At 40.5% G+C, this 21616-nt stretch overlaps 1 protein-coding gene across 12 annotated transcripts; it reads right to left on the bottom strand.

The window, feature by feature from the left end:
- Nucleotides 1-143: 143 nt before the first annotated feature.
- Nucleotides 144-21134, bottom strand: LOC140069251 (uncharacterized). Of its 12 annotated transcripts, XM_072114723.1 has the most exons (8): nucleotides 20903-21133; nucleotides 8193-8356; nucleotides 6512-6683; nucleotides 3321-3347; nucleotides 3157-3240; nucleotides 2953-3069; nucleotides 2092-2211; nucleotides 146-2018 (listed from the first exon to the last, which is right to left on the bottom strand). In XM_072114723.1, the coding sequence occupies exons 4-8, from the start codon at nucleotides 3321-3323 to the stop codon at nucleotides 1770-1772; spliced, it is 573 nt and encodes a 190-aa protein (XP_071970824.1). In that variant the 5' UTR covers nucleotides 3324-3347; nucleotides 6512-6683; nucleotides 8193-8356; nucleotides 20903-21133; the 3' UTR covers nucleotides 146-1769. The 12 variants fall into 12 exon arrangements, 6 of the variants coding, with proteins under 6 accessions (XP_071970829.1, XP_071970824.1, XP_071970823.1 ...); XM_072114722.1 differs by lacking the exon at nucleotides 3321-3347; XM_072114725.1 differs by lacking the exon at nucleotides 3157-3240 and having other exon boundaries at nucleotides 20903-21131.
- Nucleotides 21135-21616: the final 482 nt, after the last annotated feature.

Genomic DNA, 21616 nt, shown 5'->3' with positions numbered 1-21616 from the left:
TAAAGTGAAGTTAAACCTCAGTGTTATAATATATCTCTTCACCATTTTGGAGAATGTTCCCTGTAAAACTGATAGTCTAATAAAACAAACAATTTTTTTTTAAATATTCCAAGTTTACTTCAAACAATGTAAATCTGAAACATAAAACCATAAATAAAAAATTTAAACATTTTTTCCATTTTTTTATAATAAACAATAACACTTTGTTTACATCTTATAAACAGATCAATATTCCATGTTGATGTGTGACACAGGAAAAAAGATCAATAGCCATAAGTGGCTTTATTGAAAAATCATTTAAAAATCACATTGACATCATTGTAAAATTTAAGTAACCGTCACTGATGCCTGGCTATAAATAAATTAAAGGGTTTTCCCACGAAGACACGTTATGCTCTATCCTCGGGATAGGGCCTAACTTGTTGATCAGTGTGGGTCCCCTGCAGATCACGAGAACTTGTTACTCAGCCATCTCCGTCACTTCCATAGAGATAAATGGAGCGGAACAGTCATTACATATGCTCCCATTTTAGTCAGAGGACCGGCGAGGGATCAGTTGGACACCTCATTGTCATGATCTGTGTAGGTCTCAGCACTGAGACCCACAGTGAGCAGCAAGTTAGGCCATATCCTGTAGATAGGGCCTAACTTGCCCTCGTGGGAAAACCGCTTTCTTGGAATAAATAAACTTTGCATTGATGTCAATGGGATTATTAACTGATAATTTCAATCTGTAGTGCAAAAGGAGCCTTACTCAATTTTGTCAATGTAATATAGCAAACAAAAAAGAAAATTTTATAAATTAACATAATTTATAGTAACTAAATAACTTTTAAAAAATTATTCAAGAGCAAAAAATTCTGCTGCATCATCGTCGCAGGGTTTGAAACCAACGTATTCGTTGTCTGGATCAGGATATGTACTTCTAACAGAATTCACGACACAGGATGGTATTGGTCGCCTGTTCCCGACTCCGAGAAATCCATGAATCCATGTAGTGAAAGCACGGTAGGCTGTTTTCCGAATACATATGACAATGTTTAAATAAACAGAAAATTAATTTTAGAAGTAGTAAAAAATAAAAACCATATTTAAAATTTACAATCACAATTTTTGGTATCAAGTAATACCTTATGTAAGATTTTCTCTAAATTTTGTAGACATTTTTTAACAATTTCATTTAAGATAATGGATCACATTTATTGTGATTATGATTTTTCAGAATATTTAATTTCAATACCGGTTTACAATTTTGCGTGGTGGTGGACGAAGAAATTGTCCTGCAAGCCGTACATTAATTGACCCAGTGTCTTGTCTCCGGCAGTAGATATTGAACAAATCATGTTCAATTATGCAAGTCGATGACTGCAGGTACGGCTTGACATTTTGAATCTCAAAGCAACATATGGATTCAATGTTAGTGGGCATAGGAACACAGTGGGGGTCATTTATTAAGGGCCCGATTCGCGTTTTCCCGACGTGTTACCCGAATATTTCCGTTTTGCGCCGCTTGTACTTAAATTGCCCCGGGATTTTGGCGCACGCGATCGGATTGTGGCGCATCGGCGCTGGCATGCGCGCGACGGAAATCGGGGGGCGTGGCCGAACGAAAACCCGACGTATTCGGAAAAACCGCCGCATTTAAAAACCGAAAATGTGTCGCATAAGGACCGCTTACCTTCACCTGGTCCAGCTCGGTGCATTCCGGCGCGATGAGTTTACTTTCAGCGCAGCAGCGCCACCTGGTGGACGGCGGAAGAACTACCTTATTAAATCCCGGCCGGACCCGAATCCAGAGCGGAGAAGCCGCCGCTGGAACGCGAATGGACCGGGTAAGTAAATTTGCCCCAGTGTGTACAAGTACACCATGAAATAGATCCTATCCTGTTTTCTTCTTCTTCTTCATGAAAAACTACATATCGAAGATTCTCACTTATGCGGGGGTTATCAGGGAAACACTGCAAGGTTGATGATCTTGATGACAACTGAAGATCTAATTCAGCAATTAAATCTTGCATCTAGAACAAATACAATTTTTTTAGTTGATATTCTAATTGCTGAATTGAATTTAAAGGCCCTGTTATAACTTACCTCCTGATCCAATTCAACTGTTGAGTTATTACCCGTTTGTTCGGTCTCCATATTTTGTTGGTACACTTCATGAATCCCAACCACTTCATTAATTGTAGAAGGAGACTCTAAAAACAGAGCCTAAAAGATTTGAATAAAATCAATATTAAAATCAAGAAAAAAAAATTGTAATTGATTGAAGAAATCTTAGTACACACGATGATGAATGTTTTTGATCCATGCCTTATTACGTCTACAGCTCATTCACACAGAGATAAGAGCTATTGGATAATAATAGCGGTGGTTTTGGTGGTAACCCTTGGAGTATATACAAGTTTTTCAACACCAAAAATGTGCTGAGCCCAGCACTTAAAAAAAATAATTATCTACTCATCCTCCGGCGGCCCCTATGCGCAGCGCGGCTCCTCCTCTGTCTTCCGCGCCTGTACAGCGTGGCCATGTTTTCTCCTTGCCAGCCGGGAGAGAATATGGCCGTACCCCTGCAGGCTGTTACAGAAAAAATAGGACAGGCATGGTAGACAGAAGAGGAGCCGTGCTGACATCGGGGAGCCATGCTGCGCATCAGGGCCGCCGGGGGGGTGAGTATATAATTATTTTCTTTTTAAGTGCTGGGCTGGGGCAGGCTGTATACTACTGGGGGCTTGCTGGATATATACTGGGGAGGTTGTGACCAATGCATTTCCCACCCTCGGCTTATACTCGAGTCAATAGGTTTTCACAGTTTTTTGTGGTAAAATTAGTGGTGTCGGCTTATACTCTGGTTGTCTTATACTCGAGTATATATGTTACTTATTTGACAAAAATTGAGTGATAAAAAATAGAAAAATCAACCATATTTACTAATACAACTTCTGTACTAACCTCAAGATTAAAATTCTCATCTTCTATATAACAACCAATGATATCATAATTTGTCTCAAATATAATGTCAGAATTATCACCAGCAGTAACACTGAACATAAGGTCTGACGGTAGAGACTGTAAAATAATGAGAGACAGATATTACAAGTTGAAAGAGTTACAGATTAAAAATAGAATTTTACATAAAAATAGATGTAATATTACCTGGCTGTTAGCATTGTTTGAAGATAGTTGATTAGTGTATAACTCTCCCGTTTCTTCGGATGTTGAAATAGAATTTTGTGTTGCCTATGAAAAATATAGATTTAAAAAAATGTCAATGGTTGTCTGTCTTTTTTAAAATTATGTTATTAAAATAAATAACTTACCATTTTTTTTTCACAAACTCAGATACTCTGTAATAAGATAAAATTAGAAAGATGTAATATAGATAATAGAGAGTCGTCCATAAAACTCCCATTTGCTTGCTTTATGTCGTTCTCTCTTTGCATATATTTTTTTGGTAGATGAATGATTTTTTCCCCATTATGTCTCCTAGAGTCGTTCATGCAGTGGACTACGACGTTGACTTGTGGATTTTCACTTTGAAATAAAATGGTTAACCAGGGTTTGTCTGGGGAGTTTTTATTTCAAATAAAAATATTTTTCCCAAAACTGTGTGTTTTTTTTAGACGAGTTGCAATGTCATGTTAGTAATGGCGCTGTCTAATAGACGGAGCTTATTACTAAGGACGGGGCTTAGTGTTAGGCGTAAAGGCTAAGCCCCTTATCCATTACCCCGGTACCCATTGCCACCAGGGGTGCCGGGAAGAGCCGGGTACAATCCAGTACCAAACCATCAAGGGATGGTTGGGTACTGGGGCGGCCACAGGCTGGTATTATTGGGCTGGAAAAGGCCAAAAAATGTGATCTATTCCACCACAGTAATGCCAGGCTGTAGCTGCTGTATTGTATCTAGCTGCTTGCAGAAAATAGGGGGGGACTCATGTGTTTTTTTTCCTATTATTTATTTATTAATATATGTATGTATATATATGTATGTATATATATACATCGAAACAGGCCCAGGTTTCACACTGAGTAATCTATATTAATAACTATATGTATAATATGACTGTTTTAGTGTCATTTTGTGCTATTTTGGTTGGTGGTGTGCCCCAGGATTTTCTAAGTATAAAAAGTGTGCCGCGGCTCAAAAAAGGTTGAAAATCACTGACCTAGAGGACAACAACAGCCAAGAGGAGGAAGCAGGACAACGTGAGAGGACGACAACCGCCAAGAGGAGGAAGCAGGACAACGTGAGAGGACAACAACAGCCAAGAGGAGGAAGCAGGACAACGTGAGAGGACAACAACAGCCAAGAGGAGGAAGCAGGACAACGTGAGAGGAAAACAACAGCCAAGAGGAGGAAGCAGGACAACGTGAGAGGACGACAACCGCCAAGAGGAGGAAGCAGGACAACGTGAGAGGACGACAACCGCCAAGAGGAGGAAGCAGGACAACGTGAGAGAGACAACAGCCAAGAGGAGGAAGCAGGGCAACGTGAGAGGACAACAACAGCCAAGAGGAGGAAGCAGGGCAACGTGAGAGGACAACAACAGCCAAGAGGAGGAAGCAGGGCAACGTGAGAGGACAACAACAGCCAAGAGGAGGAAGCAGGGCAACGTGAGAGGACAACAACAGCCAAGAGGAGGAAGCAGGACAACGTGAGAGGACAACACCAGCCAAGAGGAGGAAGCAGGGCAACATGAGAGGACAACAACAGCCAAGAGGAGGAAGCAGGACAACGTGAGAGGACAACAACAGCCAAGAGGAGGAAGCAGGACAACGTGAGAGGACAACAACAGCCAAGAGGAGGAAGCAGGACAACGTGAGAGGACAACACCAGCCAAGAGGAGGAAGCAGGGCAACGTGAGAGGACAACAACAGCCAAGAGGAGGAAGCAGAGCAACATGAGAGGACAACACCAGCCAAGAGGAGGAAGCAGGACAACGTGAGAGAGACAACAACAGCTAAGAGGAGGAAGCAGGGCAACGTGAGAGGACAACAACAGCTAAGAGGAGGAAGCAGGGCAACGTGAGAGGACAACAACAGCCAAGAGGAGGAAGCAGGACAACGTGAGAGAGACAACAGCCAAGAGGAGGAAGCAGAACAACGTGCGAGGACAACACCAGCCAAGAGGAGGAAGCAAGGTCACGTGAGAGGACAACAACAGCTAAGAGGAGGAAGCAGGGCAACGTGAGAGGACAACAACAGCCAAGAGGAGGAAGCAGGACAACGTGAGAGGACGACACCAGCCAAGAGGAGGAAGCAGGACAACGTGAGAGGACGACACCAGCCAAGAGGAGGAAGCAGGGCAACGTGAGAGGACAACACCAGCCAAGAGGAGGAAGCAGAGCAACGTGAGAGGACAACACCAGCCAAGAGGAGGAAGCAGGACAACGTGAGAGGACAACACCAGCCAAGAGGAGGAAGCAGGACAACGTGAGAGAGACAACAACAGCTAAGAGGAGGAAGCAGGGCAACGTGAGAGGACAACAACAGCTAAGAGGAGGAAGCAGGGCAACGCGAGAGGACAACAACAGCCAAGAGGAGGAAGCAGGACAACGTGAGAGGACGACACCAGCCAAGAGGAGGAAGCAGGGCAACGTGAGAGGACAACACCAGCCAAGAGGAGGAAGCAGAGCAACGTGAGAGGACAACACCAGCCAAGAGGAGGAAGCAGGACAACGTGAGAGGACAACACCAGCCAAGAGGAGGAAGCAGGACAACGTGAGAGGACAACACCAGCCAAGAGGAGGAAGCAGGGCAACGTGAGAGGACAACACCAGCCAAGAGGAGGAAGCAGAGCAACGTGAGAGGACAACACCAGCCAAGAGGAGGAAGCAGAGCAACGTGAGAGGACAACAACAGCCAAGAGGAGGAAGCAGGGCAACGCGAGAGGACAACACCAGCCAAGAGGAGGAAGCAGGACAACGTGAGAGGACAACACCAGCCAAGAGGAGGAAGCAGGACAACGTGAGAGGACAACACCAGCCAAGAGGAGGAAGCAGGACAACGTAAGAGAGACAATTAGATCTATCCATCTATTTCCTGGTCCTCTGTTTCATATCAGGGCTGGACACTGCTACAAACTATCTCCACACGCTTGTCACTATTTGGGGTATGATCACAGCTGACACTGCTGTGTGACCATTTGATGCATTCTCAGAACTATTCACCAGTTTATAATTATTAAAAGATGTGTTTTCTCTGCAGAGAGTAAATGGTTAATATGTGATCACATCTGGTGAAAGAAATTTAAGATCCACAATCTGATTATATTCTTCCCGTCCCAGGACAATCATTTACAGATAAAAAAGCAGCTGCACAAAGTCTCTATAACGTTATTGCTCTGTGAGATAAGAGTGTTAGTCCTTTGTATATTACACGTTTCTCCATCTGTACATTTATACACTGCGGAGAATGACTGATCCAGTGCAGAGATCTGTATTACTGAGGTCATTGTACATGATGAGCCCCGGATATGATGAGTGACACATGTCATACACAATGTTACCTCTGTGGCCGAGCTCCTCCAGTACAGCGTCCAGGACCGGGGAACCATGATCCTTCCGTAATGCATGAAGACTGACCCACAACGTTATCACAGCTTCTCTTCCTCTCCGGAAAATATCCTGGAGTAAAGTCCGTGCCAAGGTGTTTCCATCATGTTCTAGACTCATGTATTTCTAGAAAGATCACAAGAAAGGTCAGACAAAAGGGACATTATACAAGGAGACAATACTAAGGGTTAATATACACAGATATTTAAAGGGAACCTACCACCAAATATCTACCTATAACGGTAGATCGGGTGGTAGGTGCATTGAAAGGACGTGAGGATAGAACTTTTAAAGGCTAATCGTCACATCCCCACAATCTTTTGATAACTTTTATTTCGCTAATATGTAAATTTTCTAAAGAAGCTACTGTGGTGTGGAGTAGTCGGAGCTGAGGCTACACGGCGCGGCTACTACACGCCCCAGTAGCCTCGTTTATCCACCTACCAGATAACTTCGGCGCGCAGCTCCTCATAGCTGCACGCCCTCGTCTGCGAAGACTACCGTCTGCGCATGCGCAGTGGCTCCAATGACTGCGCAGCCGCAGGCCTGCATGCGCAGACGGCAGGGCTCGCAGGCGAGGGCGTGCAGCTATGAGGAGCTACGCGCCGAAGTTATCTGGTAGGTGGATAAAAGAGGCTACTGGGGCGTGTAGTAGCCGCGCCGTGTAGCCTCAGCTCCGGCTACTCCACACCACAGTAGCCTCTTTAGAAAATTTACATATTAGCGAAATAAAAGTTATCAAAAGATTGTGGGGACTTGAGTATTAGCCCTTAAAAGGTCTATCCTCACGTCCTATAGATCCACCTACCGCCCGATCTACCTTTATAAGTAGATATGTGGTGGTAGGTTCCCTTTAATGTCTTCTCTATAATGTGCTGGTCCAGAGGAGAGGAATATATGGAATAGTTGGGGAGAAAATCCTGAATCCACAAGTAACAATCATAATATTTACCAGAATGTAATGACCCCCTTATGTATGTGTGGGGCAAGACGGGATAGCTACACTTATAATACTTACACAATATAATCTGCTATATAAGCCATAGGCCTGTAAAAGAAGGTTGTGAGCTTCCCGCAAAAATGGCAGCGAGGTCACGGCCCCCACTGAGGTCTATTGTGCGGTCACAGTGCGGCGAGAACATTGTGTGTCCTGCTACCATGACTGTGCAGGGATGGGAAGGGCGAGAGGCGCTGTACACGTGGCCTTACTCTGATAACCCGGAGATTCATCCCTGATAACACAGGGGGCACCTGTACACAACACAGGGGGCACCTGTACACAACACAGGGGGCACCTGTACACAACACAGGGGGCACCTGTACACAACACAGGGGGCACCTGTACACAACACAGGGGGCACCTGTACACAACACAGGGGGCACCTGTACACAACACAGGGGGCACCTGTACACAACACAGGGGACACCTGTACATAACACAGGGGACACCTGTACATAACACAGGGGACACCTGTACATAACACAGGGGACACCTGTACATAACACAGGGGACACCTGTACATAACACAGGGGACACCTGTACATAACACCTGATAACACAGGGGATACCTGTATATAACACCTGATAACACAGGGGACACCTGTATATAACACTGGCACATCATGTTCTCTCACCTCCAGATCTGGGATATTTCGGGAGATCAGCTCATGTAGAAGTGATTGATTCCTCCAGTTCTCCACAATGTAGATCAGATCCTCGTGGAAATATTCATACGTCATCCTCAGGACATGATGTGGATAGTGACAAAGCTGCTGGTAAAACTTCTGGGTCTCATCATCTGAATATGAGGGAGACACAAGGATGAAATCTTCCAGGACATGCAGAGGACGGTCAGCAGTGGATATCAGTACAGAAATGTCATTGTGCTGCCAGGGGAACCCGGCACAGGCCAGGAAAGACACTGGTATAGTATAGTATGAGCCGTAATATCATATACACAATACACAGATACCACTACAAGGACACAGTATGGAGGTAATATCCCCATCACTGCCTCCTGTATACATGTAATGTACATAACACACATATCATATACACAATACACAGATACCACTATAAGGACACAGTATGGAGGTAATATCCCCATCTCTGCCCCCTGTATACATGTAATGTACATAACACACATATCATATACACAATACACAGATACCACTATAAGGACACAGTATGGAGGTAATATCCCCCATCACTGCCTCCTGTATACATGTAATGTACATAACACACACATATCATATACACAATACACAGATACCACTATAAGGACACAGTATGGAGGTAATATCCCCATCACTGCCCCTGTATACATGTAATGTACATAACACACATATCATATACACAATACACAGATACCACTATAAGGACACAGTATGGAGGTAATATCCCCATCACTGCCCCTGTATACATGTAATGTACATAACACACATATCATATACACAATACACAGATACCACTATAAGGACACAGTATGGAGGTAATATCCCCATCACTGCCCCCTGTATACATGTAATGTACATAACACACATATCATATACACAATACACAGATACCACTATAAGGACACAGTATGGAGGTAATATCCCCCATCACTGCCTCCTGTATACATGTAATGTACATAACACACATATCATATACACAATACACAGATACCACTATAAGGACACAGTATGGAGGTAATATCCTCATCACTGCCTCCTGTATACATGTAATGTACATAACACACACATATCATATACACAATACACAGATACCACTATAAGGACACAGTATGGAGGTAATATCCCCATCACTGCCTCCTGTATACATGTAATGTACATAACACACATATCATATACACAATACACAGATACCACTATAAGGACACAGTATGGAGGTAATATCCCCATTACTGCCCCCTGTATACATGTAATGTACATAACACACATATCATATACACAATACACAGATACCACTATAAGGACACAGTATGGAGGTAATATCCCCATCACTGCCCCCTGTATACATGTAATGTACATAACACACATATCATATACACAATACACAGATACCACTATAAGGACACAGTATGGAGGTAATATCCCCATCACTGCCTCCTGTATACATGTAATGTACATAACACACATATCATATACACAATACACAGATACCACTATAAGGACACAGTATGGAGGTAATATCCCCATCACTGCCCCCTATATACATGTAATGTACAAAACACACATATCATATACACAATACACAGATACCACTATAAGGACACAGTATGGAGGTAATATCCCCATCACTGCCTCCTGTATACATGTAATGTACATAACACACATATCATATACACAATACACAGATACCACTATAAGGACACAGTATGGAGGTAATATCCACATCACTGCCCCCTATATACATGTAATGTACAAAACACACATATCATATACACAATACACAGATACCACTATAAGGACACAGTATGGAGGTAATATCCCCATCACTGCCTCCTGTATACATGTAATGTACATAACACATATCATATACACAATACACAGATACCACTATAAGGACACAGTATGGAGGTAATATCCCCATCACTGCCTCCTGTATACATGTAATGTACATAACACACATATCATATACACAATACACAGATACCACTATAAGGACACAGTATGGAGGTAATATCCCCATCACTGCCCCCTGTATACATGTAATGTACATAACACACACATATCATATACACAATACACAGATACCACTATAAGGACACAGTATGGAGGTAATATCCTCATCACTGCCTCCTGTATACATGTAATGTACATAACACACACATATCATATACACAATACACAGATACCACTATAAGGACACAGTATGGAGGTAATATCCCCATCACGGCCCCCTGTATACATGTAATGTACATAACACACATATCATATACACAATACACAGATACCACTATAAGGACACAGTATGGAGGTAATATCCTCATCACTGCTCCCTGTATACATGTAATGTACATAACACACAGTCATATCATATACACAATACACAGATACCACTATAAGGACACAGTATAGAGGTAATATCCCCATCACTGCCCCCTGTATACATGTAATGTACATAACACACATATCATATACACAATACACAGATACCACTATAAGGACACAGTATGGAGGTAATATCCTCATCACTGCCCCTGTATACATGTAATGTACATAACACACATATCATATACACAATACACAGATACCACTATAAGGGCACAGTATGGAGTTAATATCCCCATCACTGCCTCCTGTATACATGTAATGTACATAACACACATATCATATACACAATACACAGATACCACTATAAGGACACAGTATGGAGGTAATATCCCCATCACTGCCCCCTGTATACATGTAATGTACATAACACACATATCATATACACAATACACAGATACCACTATAAGGACACAGTATGGAGGTAATATCCCCATCACTGCCCCCTGTATACATGTAATGTACATAACACACAGTTATATCATATACACAATACACAGATACCACTACAAGGACACAGTATGGAGGTAATATCCCCATCACTGCCCCCTGTATACATGTAATGTACATAACACACAGTTATATCATATACACAATACACAGATACCACTACAAGGACACAGTATGGAGGTAATATCCCCATCACTGCCCCCTGTATACATGTAATGTACATAACACACATATCATATACACAATACACAGATACCACTATAAGGACACAGTATGGAGGTAATATCCCCATCACTGCCTCCTGTATACATGTAATGTACATAACACACAGTCATATACACAATACACAGATACCACTATAAGGACACAGTATGGAGGTAATATCCCCCATCACTGCCCCCTGTATACATGTAATGTACATAACACACATATCATATACACAATACACAGATACCACTATAAGGACACAGTATGGAGGTAATATCCCCCATCACTGCCTCCTGTATACATGTAATGTACATAACACACATATCATATACACAATACACAGACACCACTATAAGGACACAGTATGGAGGTAATATCCCCATCACTGCCTCCTGTATACATGTAATGTACATAACACACACATATCATATACACAATACACAGATACCACTATAAGGACACAGTATGGAGGTAATATCCTCATCACTGCCCCCTGTATACATGTAATGTACATAACACACACATATCATATACACAATACACAGATACCACTATAAGGACACAGTATGGAGGTAATATCCCCCATCACTGCCCCCTGTATACATGTAATGTACATAACACACATATCATATACACAATACACAGATACCACTATAAGGACACAGTATGGAGGTAATATCCCCCATCACTGCCTCCTGTATACATGTAATGTACATAACACACATATCATATACACAATACACAGACACCACTATAAGGACACAGTATGGAGGTAATATCCCCATCACTGCCGCCTGTATACATGTAATGTACATAACACACATATCATATACACAATACACAGATACCACTATAAGGACACAGTATGGAGGTAATATCCCCATCACTGCCCCCTGTATACATGTAATGTACATAACACACAGTCATATCATATACACAATACACAGATACCACTATAAGGACACAGTATGGAGGTAATATCCCCATCACTGCCCCTGTATACATGTAATGTACATAACACACATATATCATATACACAATACACAGATATCACTATAAGGACACAGTATGGAGGTAATATCCCCCATCACTGCCTCCTGTATACATGTAATGTACATAACACACATATCATATACACAATACACAGATACCACTATAAGGACACAGTATGGAGGTAATATCCCCATCACTGCCTCCTGTATACATGTAATGTACATAACACACATATCATATACACAATACACAGATACCACTATAAGGACACAGTATGGAGGTAATATCCCCATCACTGCCTCCTGTATACATGTAATGTACATAACACACACATATCATATACACAATACACAGATACCACTATAAGGACACAGTATGGAGGTAATATCCCCATCACTGCCCCCTGTATACATGTAATGTACATAACACACATATCATATACACAATACACAGATACCACTATAAGGACACAGTATGGAGGTAATATCCCCATCACTGCCCCTGTATACATGTAATGTACATAACACACATATATCATATACACAATACACAGATATCACTATAAGGACACAGTATGGAGGTAATATCCCCCATCACTGCCTCCTGTATACATGTAATGTACATAACACACATATCATATACACAATACACAGATACCACTATAAGGACACAGTATGGAGGTAATATCCCCATCACTGCCTCCTGTATACATGTAATGTACATAACACACATATCATATACACAATACACAGATACCACTATAAGGACACAGTATGGAGGTAATATCCCCATCACTGCCTCCTGTATACATGTAATGTACATAACACACATATCATATACACAATACACAGATACCACTATAAGGACACAGTATGGAGGTAATATCCCCATCACTGCCCCCTGTATACATGTAATGTACATAACACACATATCATATACACAATACACAGATACCACTATAAGGACACAGTATGGAGGTAATATCCCCATCACTGCCTCCTGTATACATGTAATGTACATAACACACATATCATATACACAATACACAGATACCACTATAAGGACACAGTATGGAGGTAATATCCCCATCACTGCCCCCTGTATACATGTAATGTACATAACACACATATCATATACACAATACACAGATACCACTATAAGGACACAGTATGGAGGTAATATCCCCATCACTGCCTCCTGTATACATGTAATGTACATAACACACAGTCATATACACAATACACAGATACCACTATAAGGTCACAGTATGGAGGTAATATCCTCATCACTGCCCCCTGTATACATGTAATGTACATAACACACAGTCATATACACAATACACAGATACCACTATAAGGACACAGTATGGAGGTAATATCCTCATCACTGCCCCCTGTATACATGTAATGTACATAACACACATATCATATACACAATACACAGATACCACTATAAGGACACAGTATGGAGGTAATATCCTCATCACTGCCCCCTGTATACATGTAATGTACATAACACACATATCATATACACAATACACAGATACCACTATAAGGACACAGTATGGAGGTAATATCCCCATCACTGCCTCCTGTATACATGTAATGTACATAACACACATATCATATACACAATACACAGATACCACTATAAGGACACAGTATGGAGGTAATATCCCCATCACTGCCTCCTGTATACATGTAATGTACATAACACACATATCATATACACAATACACAGATACCACTATAAGGACACAGTATGGAGGTAATATCCCCATCACTGCCTCCTGTATACATGTAATGTACATAACACACATATCATATACACAATACACAGATACCACTATAAGGACACAGTATGGAGGTAATATCCCCATCACTGCCTCCTGTATACATGTAATGTACATAACACACATATCATATACACAATACACAGATATCACTATAAGGACACAGTATGGAGGTAATATCCTCATCACTGCCCCCTGTATACATGTAATGTACATAACACACATATCATATACACAATACACAGATACCACTATAAGGACACAGTATGGAGGTAATATCCCCCATCACTGCCTCCTGTATACATGTAATGTACATAACACACAGTCATAGCATATACACAATACACAGATACCACTATAAGGACACAGTATGGAGGTAATATCCCCATCACTGCCACCTGTATACATGTAATGTACATAACACACAGTCATAGCATATACACAATACACAGATACCACTATAAGGACACAGTATGGAGGTAATATCCCCATCACTGCCCCCTGTATACATGTAATGTACATAACACACATATCATATACACAATACACAGATACCACTATAAGGACACAGTATGGAGGTAATATCCTCATCACTGCCCCCTGTATACATGTAATGTACATAACACACATATCATATACACAATACACAGATACCACTATAAGGACACAGTATGGAGGTAATATACCCATCACTGCCCCCTGTATACATGTAATGTACATAACACACACATATCATATACACAATACACAGATACCACTATAAGGACACAGTATGGAGGTAATATCCCCATCACTGCCCCCTGTATACATGTAATGTACATAACACACATATCATATACACAATACACAGATACCACTATAAGGACACAGTATGGAGGTAATATCCCCATCACTGCCCCCTGTATACATGTAATGTACATAACACACACATACCATATACACAATACACAGATACCACTATAAGGGCACAGTATGGAGGTAATATCCCCATCACTGCCTCCTGTATACATGTAATGTACATAACACACACATATCATATACACAATACACAGATACCACTATAAGGACACAGTATGGAGGTAATATCCCCATCACTGCCCCCTGTATACATGTAATGTACATAACACACATATCATATACACAATACACAGATACCACTATAAGGACACAGTATGGAGGTAATATCCCCATCACTGCCCCCTGTATACATGTAATGTACATAACACACATATCATATACACAATACACAGATACCACTATAAGGACACAGTATGGAGGTAATATCCCCATCACTGCCCCTGTACACATGTAATGTACATAACACACATATCATATACACAATACACAGATACCACTATAAGGACACAGTATGGAGGTAATATCCACATCACTGCCTCCTGTATACATGTAATGTACATAACACACATATCATATACACAATACACAGATACCACTATAAGGACACAGTATGGAGGTAATATCCCCATCACTGCCACCTGTATACATGTAATGTACATAACACACAGTCATAGCATATACACAATACACAGATACCACTATAAGGACACAGTATGGAGGTAATATCCCCATCACTGCCACCTGTATACATGTAATGTACATAACACACAGTCATAGCATATACACAATACACAGATACCACTATAAGGACACAGTATGGAGGTAATATCCTCATCACTGCCTCCTGTATACATGTAATGTACATAACACACATATCATATACACAATACACAGATACCACTATAAGGACACAGTATGGAGGTAATATCCCCATCACTGCCCCCTGTATACATGTAATGTACATAACACACATATCATATACACAATACACAGATACCACTATAAGGACACAGTATGGAGGTAATATCCTCATCACTGCCCCCTGTATACATGTAATGTACATAACACACACAAATCATATACACAATACACAGATACCACTATAAGGACACAGTATGGAGGTAATATCCCCATCACTGCCCCCTGTATACATGTAATGTACATAACACACATATCATATACACAATACACAGATACCACTATAAGGACACAGTATGGAGGTAATATCCTCATCACTGCCCCCTGTATACATGTAATGTACATAACACACATATCATATACACAATACACAGATACCACTATAAGGACACAGTATGGAGGTAATATACCCATCACTGCCCCCTGTATACATGTAATGTACATAACACACACATATCATATACACAATACACAGATACCACTATAAGGACACAGTATGGAGGTAATATCCCCATCACTGCCCCCTGTATACATGTAATGTACATAACACACATATCATATACACAATACACAGATACCACTATAAGGACACAGTATGGAGGTAATATCCCCCATCACTGCCCCTGTATACATGTAATGTACATAACACACATAGCATATACACAATACACAGATACCACTATAAGGACACAGTATGGAGGTACTATCCCCATCACTGCCCCCTGTATACATGTAATGTACATAACACACACATACTCTATACACAATACACAGATACCACTATAAGGGCACAGTATGGAGGTAATATCCCCATCACTGCCTCCTGTATACATGTAATGTACATAACACACACATATCATATACACAATACACAGATACCACTATAAGGACACAGTATGGAGGTAATATCCCCATCACTGCCCCCTGTATACATGTAATGTACATAACACACATATCATATACACAATACACAGATACCACTATAAGGACACAGTATGGAGGTAATATCCCCATCACTGCCCCCTGTATACATGTAATGTACATAACACACATATCATATACACAATACACAGATACCACTATAAGGACACAGTATGGAGGTAATATCCCCCATCACTGCCTCCTGTATACATGTAATGTACATAACACACATATCATATACACAATACACAAATATCACTATAAGGACACAGTATGGAGGTAATATCCCCATCACTGCCCCCTGTATACATGTAATGTACATAACACACATATCATATACACAATACACAGATACCACTATAAGGACACAGTATGGAGGTAATATCCCCCATCACTGCCTCCTGTATACATGTAATGTACATAACACACATATCATATACACAATACACAGATACCACTATAAGGACACAGTATGGAGGTAATATCCCCATCTCTGCCCCCTGTATACATGTAATGTACATAACACACATATCATATACACAATACACAGATACCACTATAAGGACACAGTATGGAGGTAATATCCCCATCACTGCCTCCTGTATACATGTAATGTACATAACACACAGTCATATCATATACACAATACACAGATACCACTATAAGGACACAGTATGGAGGTAATATCCCCATCACTGCCTCCTGTATACATGTAATGTACATAACACACAGTCATATACACAATACACAGATACCACTATAAGGACACAGTATGGAGGTAATATCCTCATCACTGCCCCCTGTATACATGTAATGTACATAACACACATATCATATACACAATACACAGATACCACTATAAGGACACAGTATGGAGGTAATATCCCCATCACTGCCCCCTGTATACATGTAATGTACATAACACACACATATCATATACACAATACACAGATACCACTATAAGGACACAGTATGGAGGTAATATCCCCATCACTGCCTCCTGTATACATGTAATGTACATAACACACACATATCATATACACAATACACAGATACCACTATAAGGACACAGTATGGAGGTAATATCCCCATCACTGCCCCCTGTATACATGTAATGTACATAACACACATATCATATACACAATACACAGATACCACTATAAGGACACAGTATGGAGGTAATATCCCCATCACTGCCCCCTGTATACATGTAATGTACATAACACACATATCATATACACAATACACAGATACCACTATAAGGACACAGTATGGAGGTAATATCCCCCATCACTGCCTCCTGTATACATGTAATGTACATAACACACATATCATATACACAATACACAAATATCACTATAAGGACACAGTATGGAGGTAATATCCCCATCACTGCCCCCTGTATACATGTAATGTACATAACACACATATCATATACACAATACACAGATACCACTATAAGGACACAGTATGGAGGTAATATCCCCCATCACTGCCTCCTGTATACATGTAATGTACATAACACACATATCATATACACAATACACAGATACCACTATAAGGACACAGTATGGAGGTAATATCCCCATCTCTGCCCCCTGTATACATGTAATGTACATAACACACATATCATATACACAATACACAGATACCACTATAAGGACACAGTATGGAGGTAATATCCCCATCACTGCCTCCTGTATACATGTAATGTACATAACACACAGTCATATCATATACACAATACACAGATACCACTATAAGGACACAGTATGGAGGTAATATCCCCATCACTGCCTCCTGTATACATGTAATGTACATAACACACAGTCATATCATATACACAATACACAGATACCACTATAAGGACACAGTATGGAGGTAATATCCCCATCACTGCCCCCTGTATACATGTAATGTACATAACACACACATATCATATACACAATACACAGATACCACTATAAGGACACAGTATGGAGGTAATATCCCCATCACTGCCCCCTGTATACATGTAATGTACATAACACACACATATCATATACACAATACACAGATACCACTATAAGGACACAGTATGGAGGTAATATCCTCATCACTGCCTCCTGTATACATGTAATGTACATAACACACATATCATATACACAATACACAGATACCACTATAAGGACACAGTATGGAGGTAATATCCCCATCACTGCCCCCTGTATACATGTAATGTACATAACACACAGTCATATCATATACACAATACACAGATACCACTATAAGGACACAGTATGGAGGTAATATCCCCATCACTGCCCCCTGTATACATGTAATGTACATAACACACATATCATATACACAATACACAGATACCACTATAAGGACACAGTATGGAGGTAATATCCCCATCACTGCCTCCTGTATACATGTAATGTACATAACACACATATCATATACACAATACACAGATACCACTATAAGGACACAGTATGGAGGTAATATCCTCATCACTGCCCCCTGTATACATGTAATGTACATAACACACACATATCATATACACAATACACAGATACCACTATAAGGACACAGTATGGAGGTAATATCCCCATCACTGCCTCCTGTATACATGTAATGTACATAACACACAGTTATATCATATACACAATACACAGATACCACTATAAGGACACAGTATGGAGGTAATATCCCATCACTGCCTCCTGTATACATGTAATGTACATAACACACATATCATATACACAATACACAGATACCACTATAAGGACACAGTATGGAGGTAATATCCCCATCACTGCCTCCTGTATACATGTAATGTACATAACACAATACACAGATACCACTATAAGGACACAGTATGGAGGTAATATCCTCATCACTGCCCCTGTATACATGTAATGTACATAACACACATATCATATACACAATACACAGATACCACTATAAGGACACAGTATGGAGGTAATATCCTCATCACTGCCCCCTGTATACATGTAATGTACATAACACACACATATCATATACACAATACACAGATACCACTATAAGGACACAGTATGGAGGTAATATCCCCATCACTGCCCCCTGTATACATGTAATGTACATAACACATATCATATACACAATACACAGATACCACTATAAGGACACAGTATGGAGGTAATATCCCCATCACTGCCTCCTGTATACATGTAATGTACATAACACACACATATCATATACACAATACACAGATACCACTATAAGGGCACAATATGGAGGTAATATCCCCCATCACTGCCCCCTGTATACATGTAATGTACATAACACACATATCATATACACAATACACAGATACCACTATAAGGACACAGTATGGAGGTAATATCCTCATCACTGCCCCTGTATACATGTAATGTACATAACACACACATATCATATACACAATACACAGATACCACTATAAGGACACAGTATGGAGGTAATATCCTCATCACTGCCCCTGTATACATGTAATGTACATAACACACAGTCATATCATATACACAATACACAGATACCACTATAAGGACACAGTATGGAGGTAATATCCCCATCACTGCCCCCTGTATACATGTAATGTACATAACACACACATATCATATACACAATACACAGATACCACTATAAGGACACAGTATGGAGGTAATATCCCCCATCACTGCCCCCTGTATACATGTAATGTACATAACACACATATCATATACACAATACACAGATACCACTATAAGGACACAGTATGGAGGTATTATCCTCATCACTGCCTCCTGTATACATGTAATGTACATAACACACACATATCATATACACAATACACAGATACCACTATAAGGACACAGTATGGAGGTAATACTCTGGATACATGTAGGGTCAGGAGGTAAGAGCTCTCCATAAGGAGACTTGCTGCCATTGATGCTGCAGGAAGAAGTTCTGGGAGATATGGGAATATGTTTTCCAGGATGAGATAAGGAAAACATTGCCTCTTAGTTACCTTGATGGTCATTGTAACATAAAGCATAAATCTCAGAACATGTAATTGCAGCCGGATGTGAGAACAGCAGTGATATCATATCAGTAATAGTGTAAGAAGTAGAAGAGCCGGAGGTAGACAGCGGGAGAATCTTACCATCACTGGGAGATATAATATTCATCTCTGATCCTCAATAGATAATAAATCCTGCAAGACACAAAACCTTCATTACATGTGGAAGAAACACATTTACCCCATTACATGACAGAACATCTCCCCTCCCCCACACCCTGACACCTTCTCTATACACAGAGGGATGTGGATGAGGCTTGTTGTCAGCAGTGACCAATTTTTAGTCTTTCTTAGAAATTCATCAGCTGCGGTTTCCTCCATAGATCACTTTAGGAGGGGGAAAAGTTCTATAGTTCCTTCCTCTACCTGTGTCCTCCTATTAACTACATGTGATTCCCTTAGGGCAGACAGTTATCTTATATTTATTTAAAAAAAAAAAAACTTTAAATATTTATATATTTTGACCAATTTTTTTTAATTTTGTAACATTTCATCCACATGAGGAGACATTCCCTTTTCTATGTGTTGCATGTATTTTCCCATTACTATCTGCAAATACATTTTCCAAGGTGAGATAAGAAAACATTGCCTCTTGGCTTCCTTACAGGCAGCTCCCTCTAGATCAACTATGACTTACAAGAAACCTAGTGACATGATGTGGGATAATAGCCAGACTAATCAAAAGGTTATCAAAATGATATTCATGAAAATGTCAGCTCATTCCCCCAGAAAATGACACATTTCGCACTGTTTTTACGTGTTACCGTGTGTTTGGATGGTTTTACAACATTTTTCTTC

This window comes from Engystomops pustulosus, chromosome 7 (genome assembly GCF_040894005.1).
Source record: "Engystomops pustulosus chromosome 7, aEngPut4.maternal, whole genome shotgun sequence".
Classification (NCBI taxonomy): Eukaryota; Metazoa; Chordata; class Amphibia; order Anura; family Leptodactylidae; genus Engystomops; species Engystomops pustulosus.
Note: the sequence above shows the minus strand (reverse complement) of the source record. Positions and strands in the feature narration are given on the sequence as shown.

What these genes read in the sequence shown, in the direction of transcription:
- LOC140069251 (XM_072114722.1), bottom strand. Translation starts at nt 6,577, where the DNA reads ATGCATTACGGAAGGATCATGGTTCCCCGGTCCTGGACGCTGTACTGG. An exon ending in CAAACAATGCTAACAGCCAG is followed by an intron (nt 3,070 to 3,156) that starts GTAATATTACAT and finishes ATTATTTTACAG; the next exon opens with TCTCTACCGTCAGACCTTAT. An exon ending in ATGAGAATTTTAATCTTGAG is followed by an intron (nt 2,212 to 2,952) that starts GTTAGTACAGAA and finishes CAAATCTTTTAG; the next exon opens with GCTCTGTTTTTAGAGTCTCC.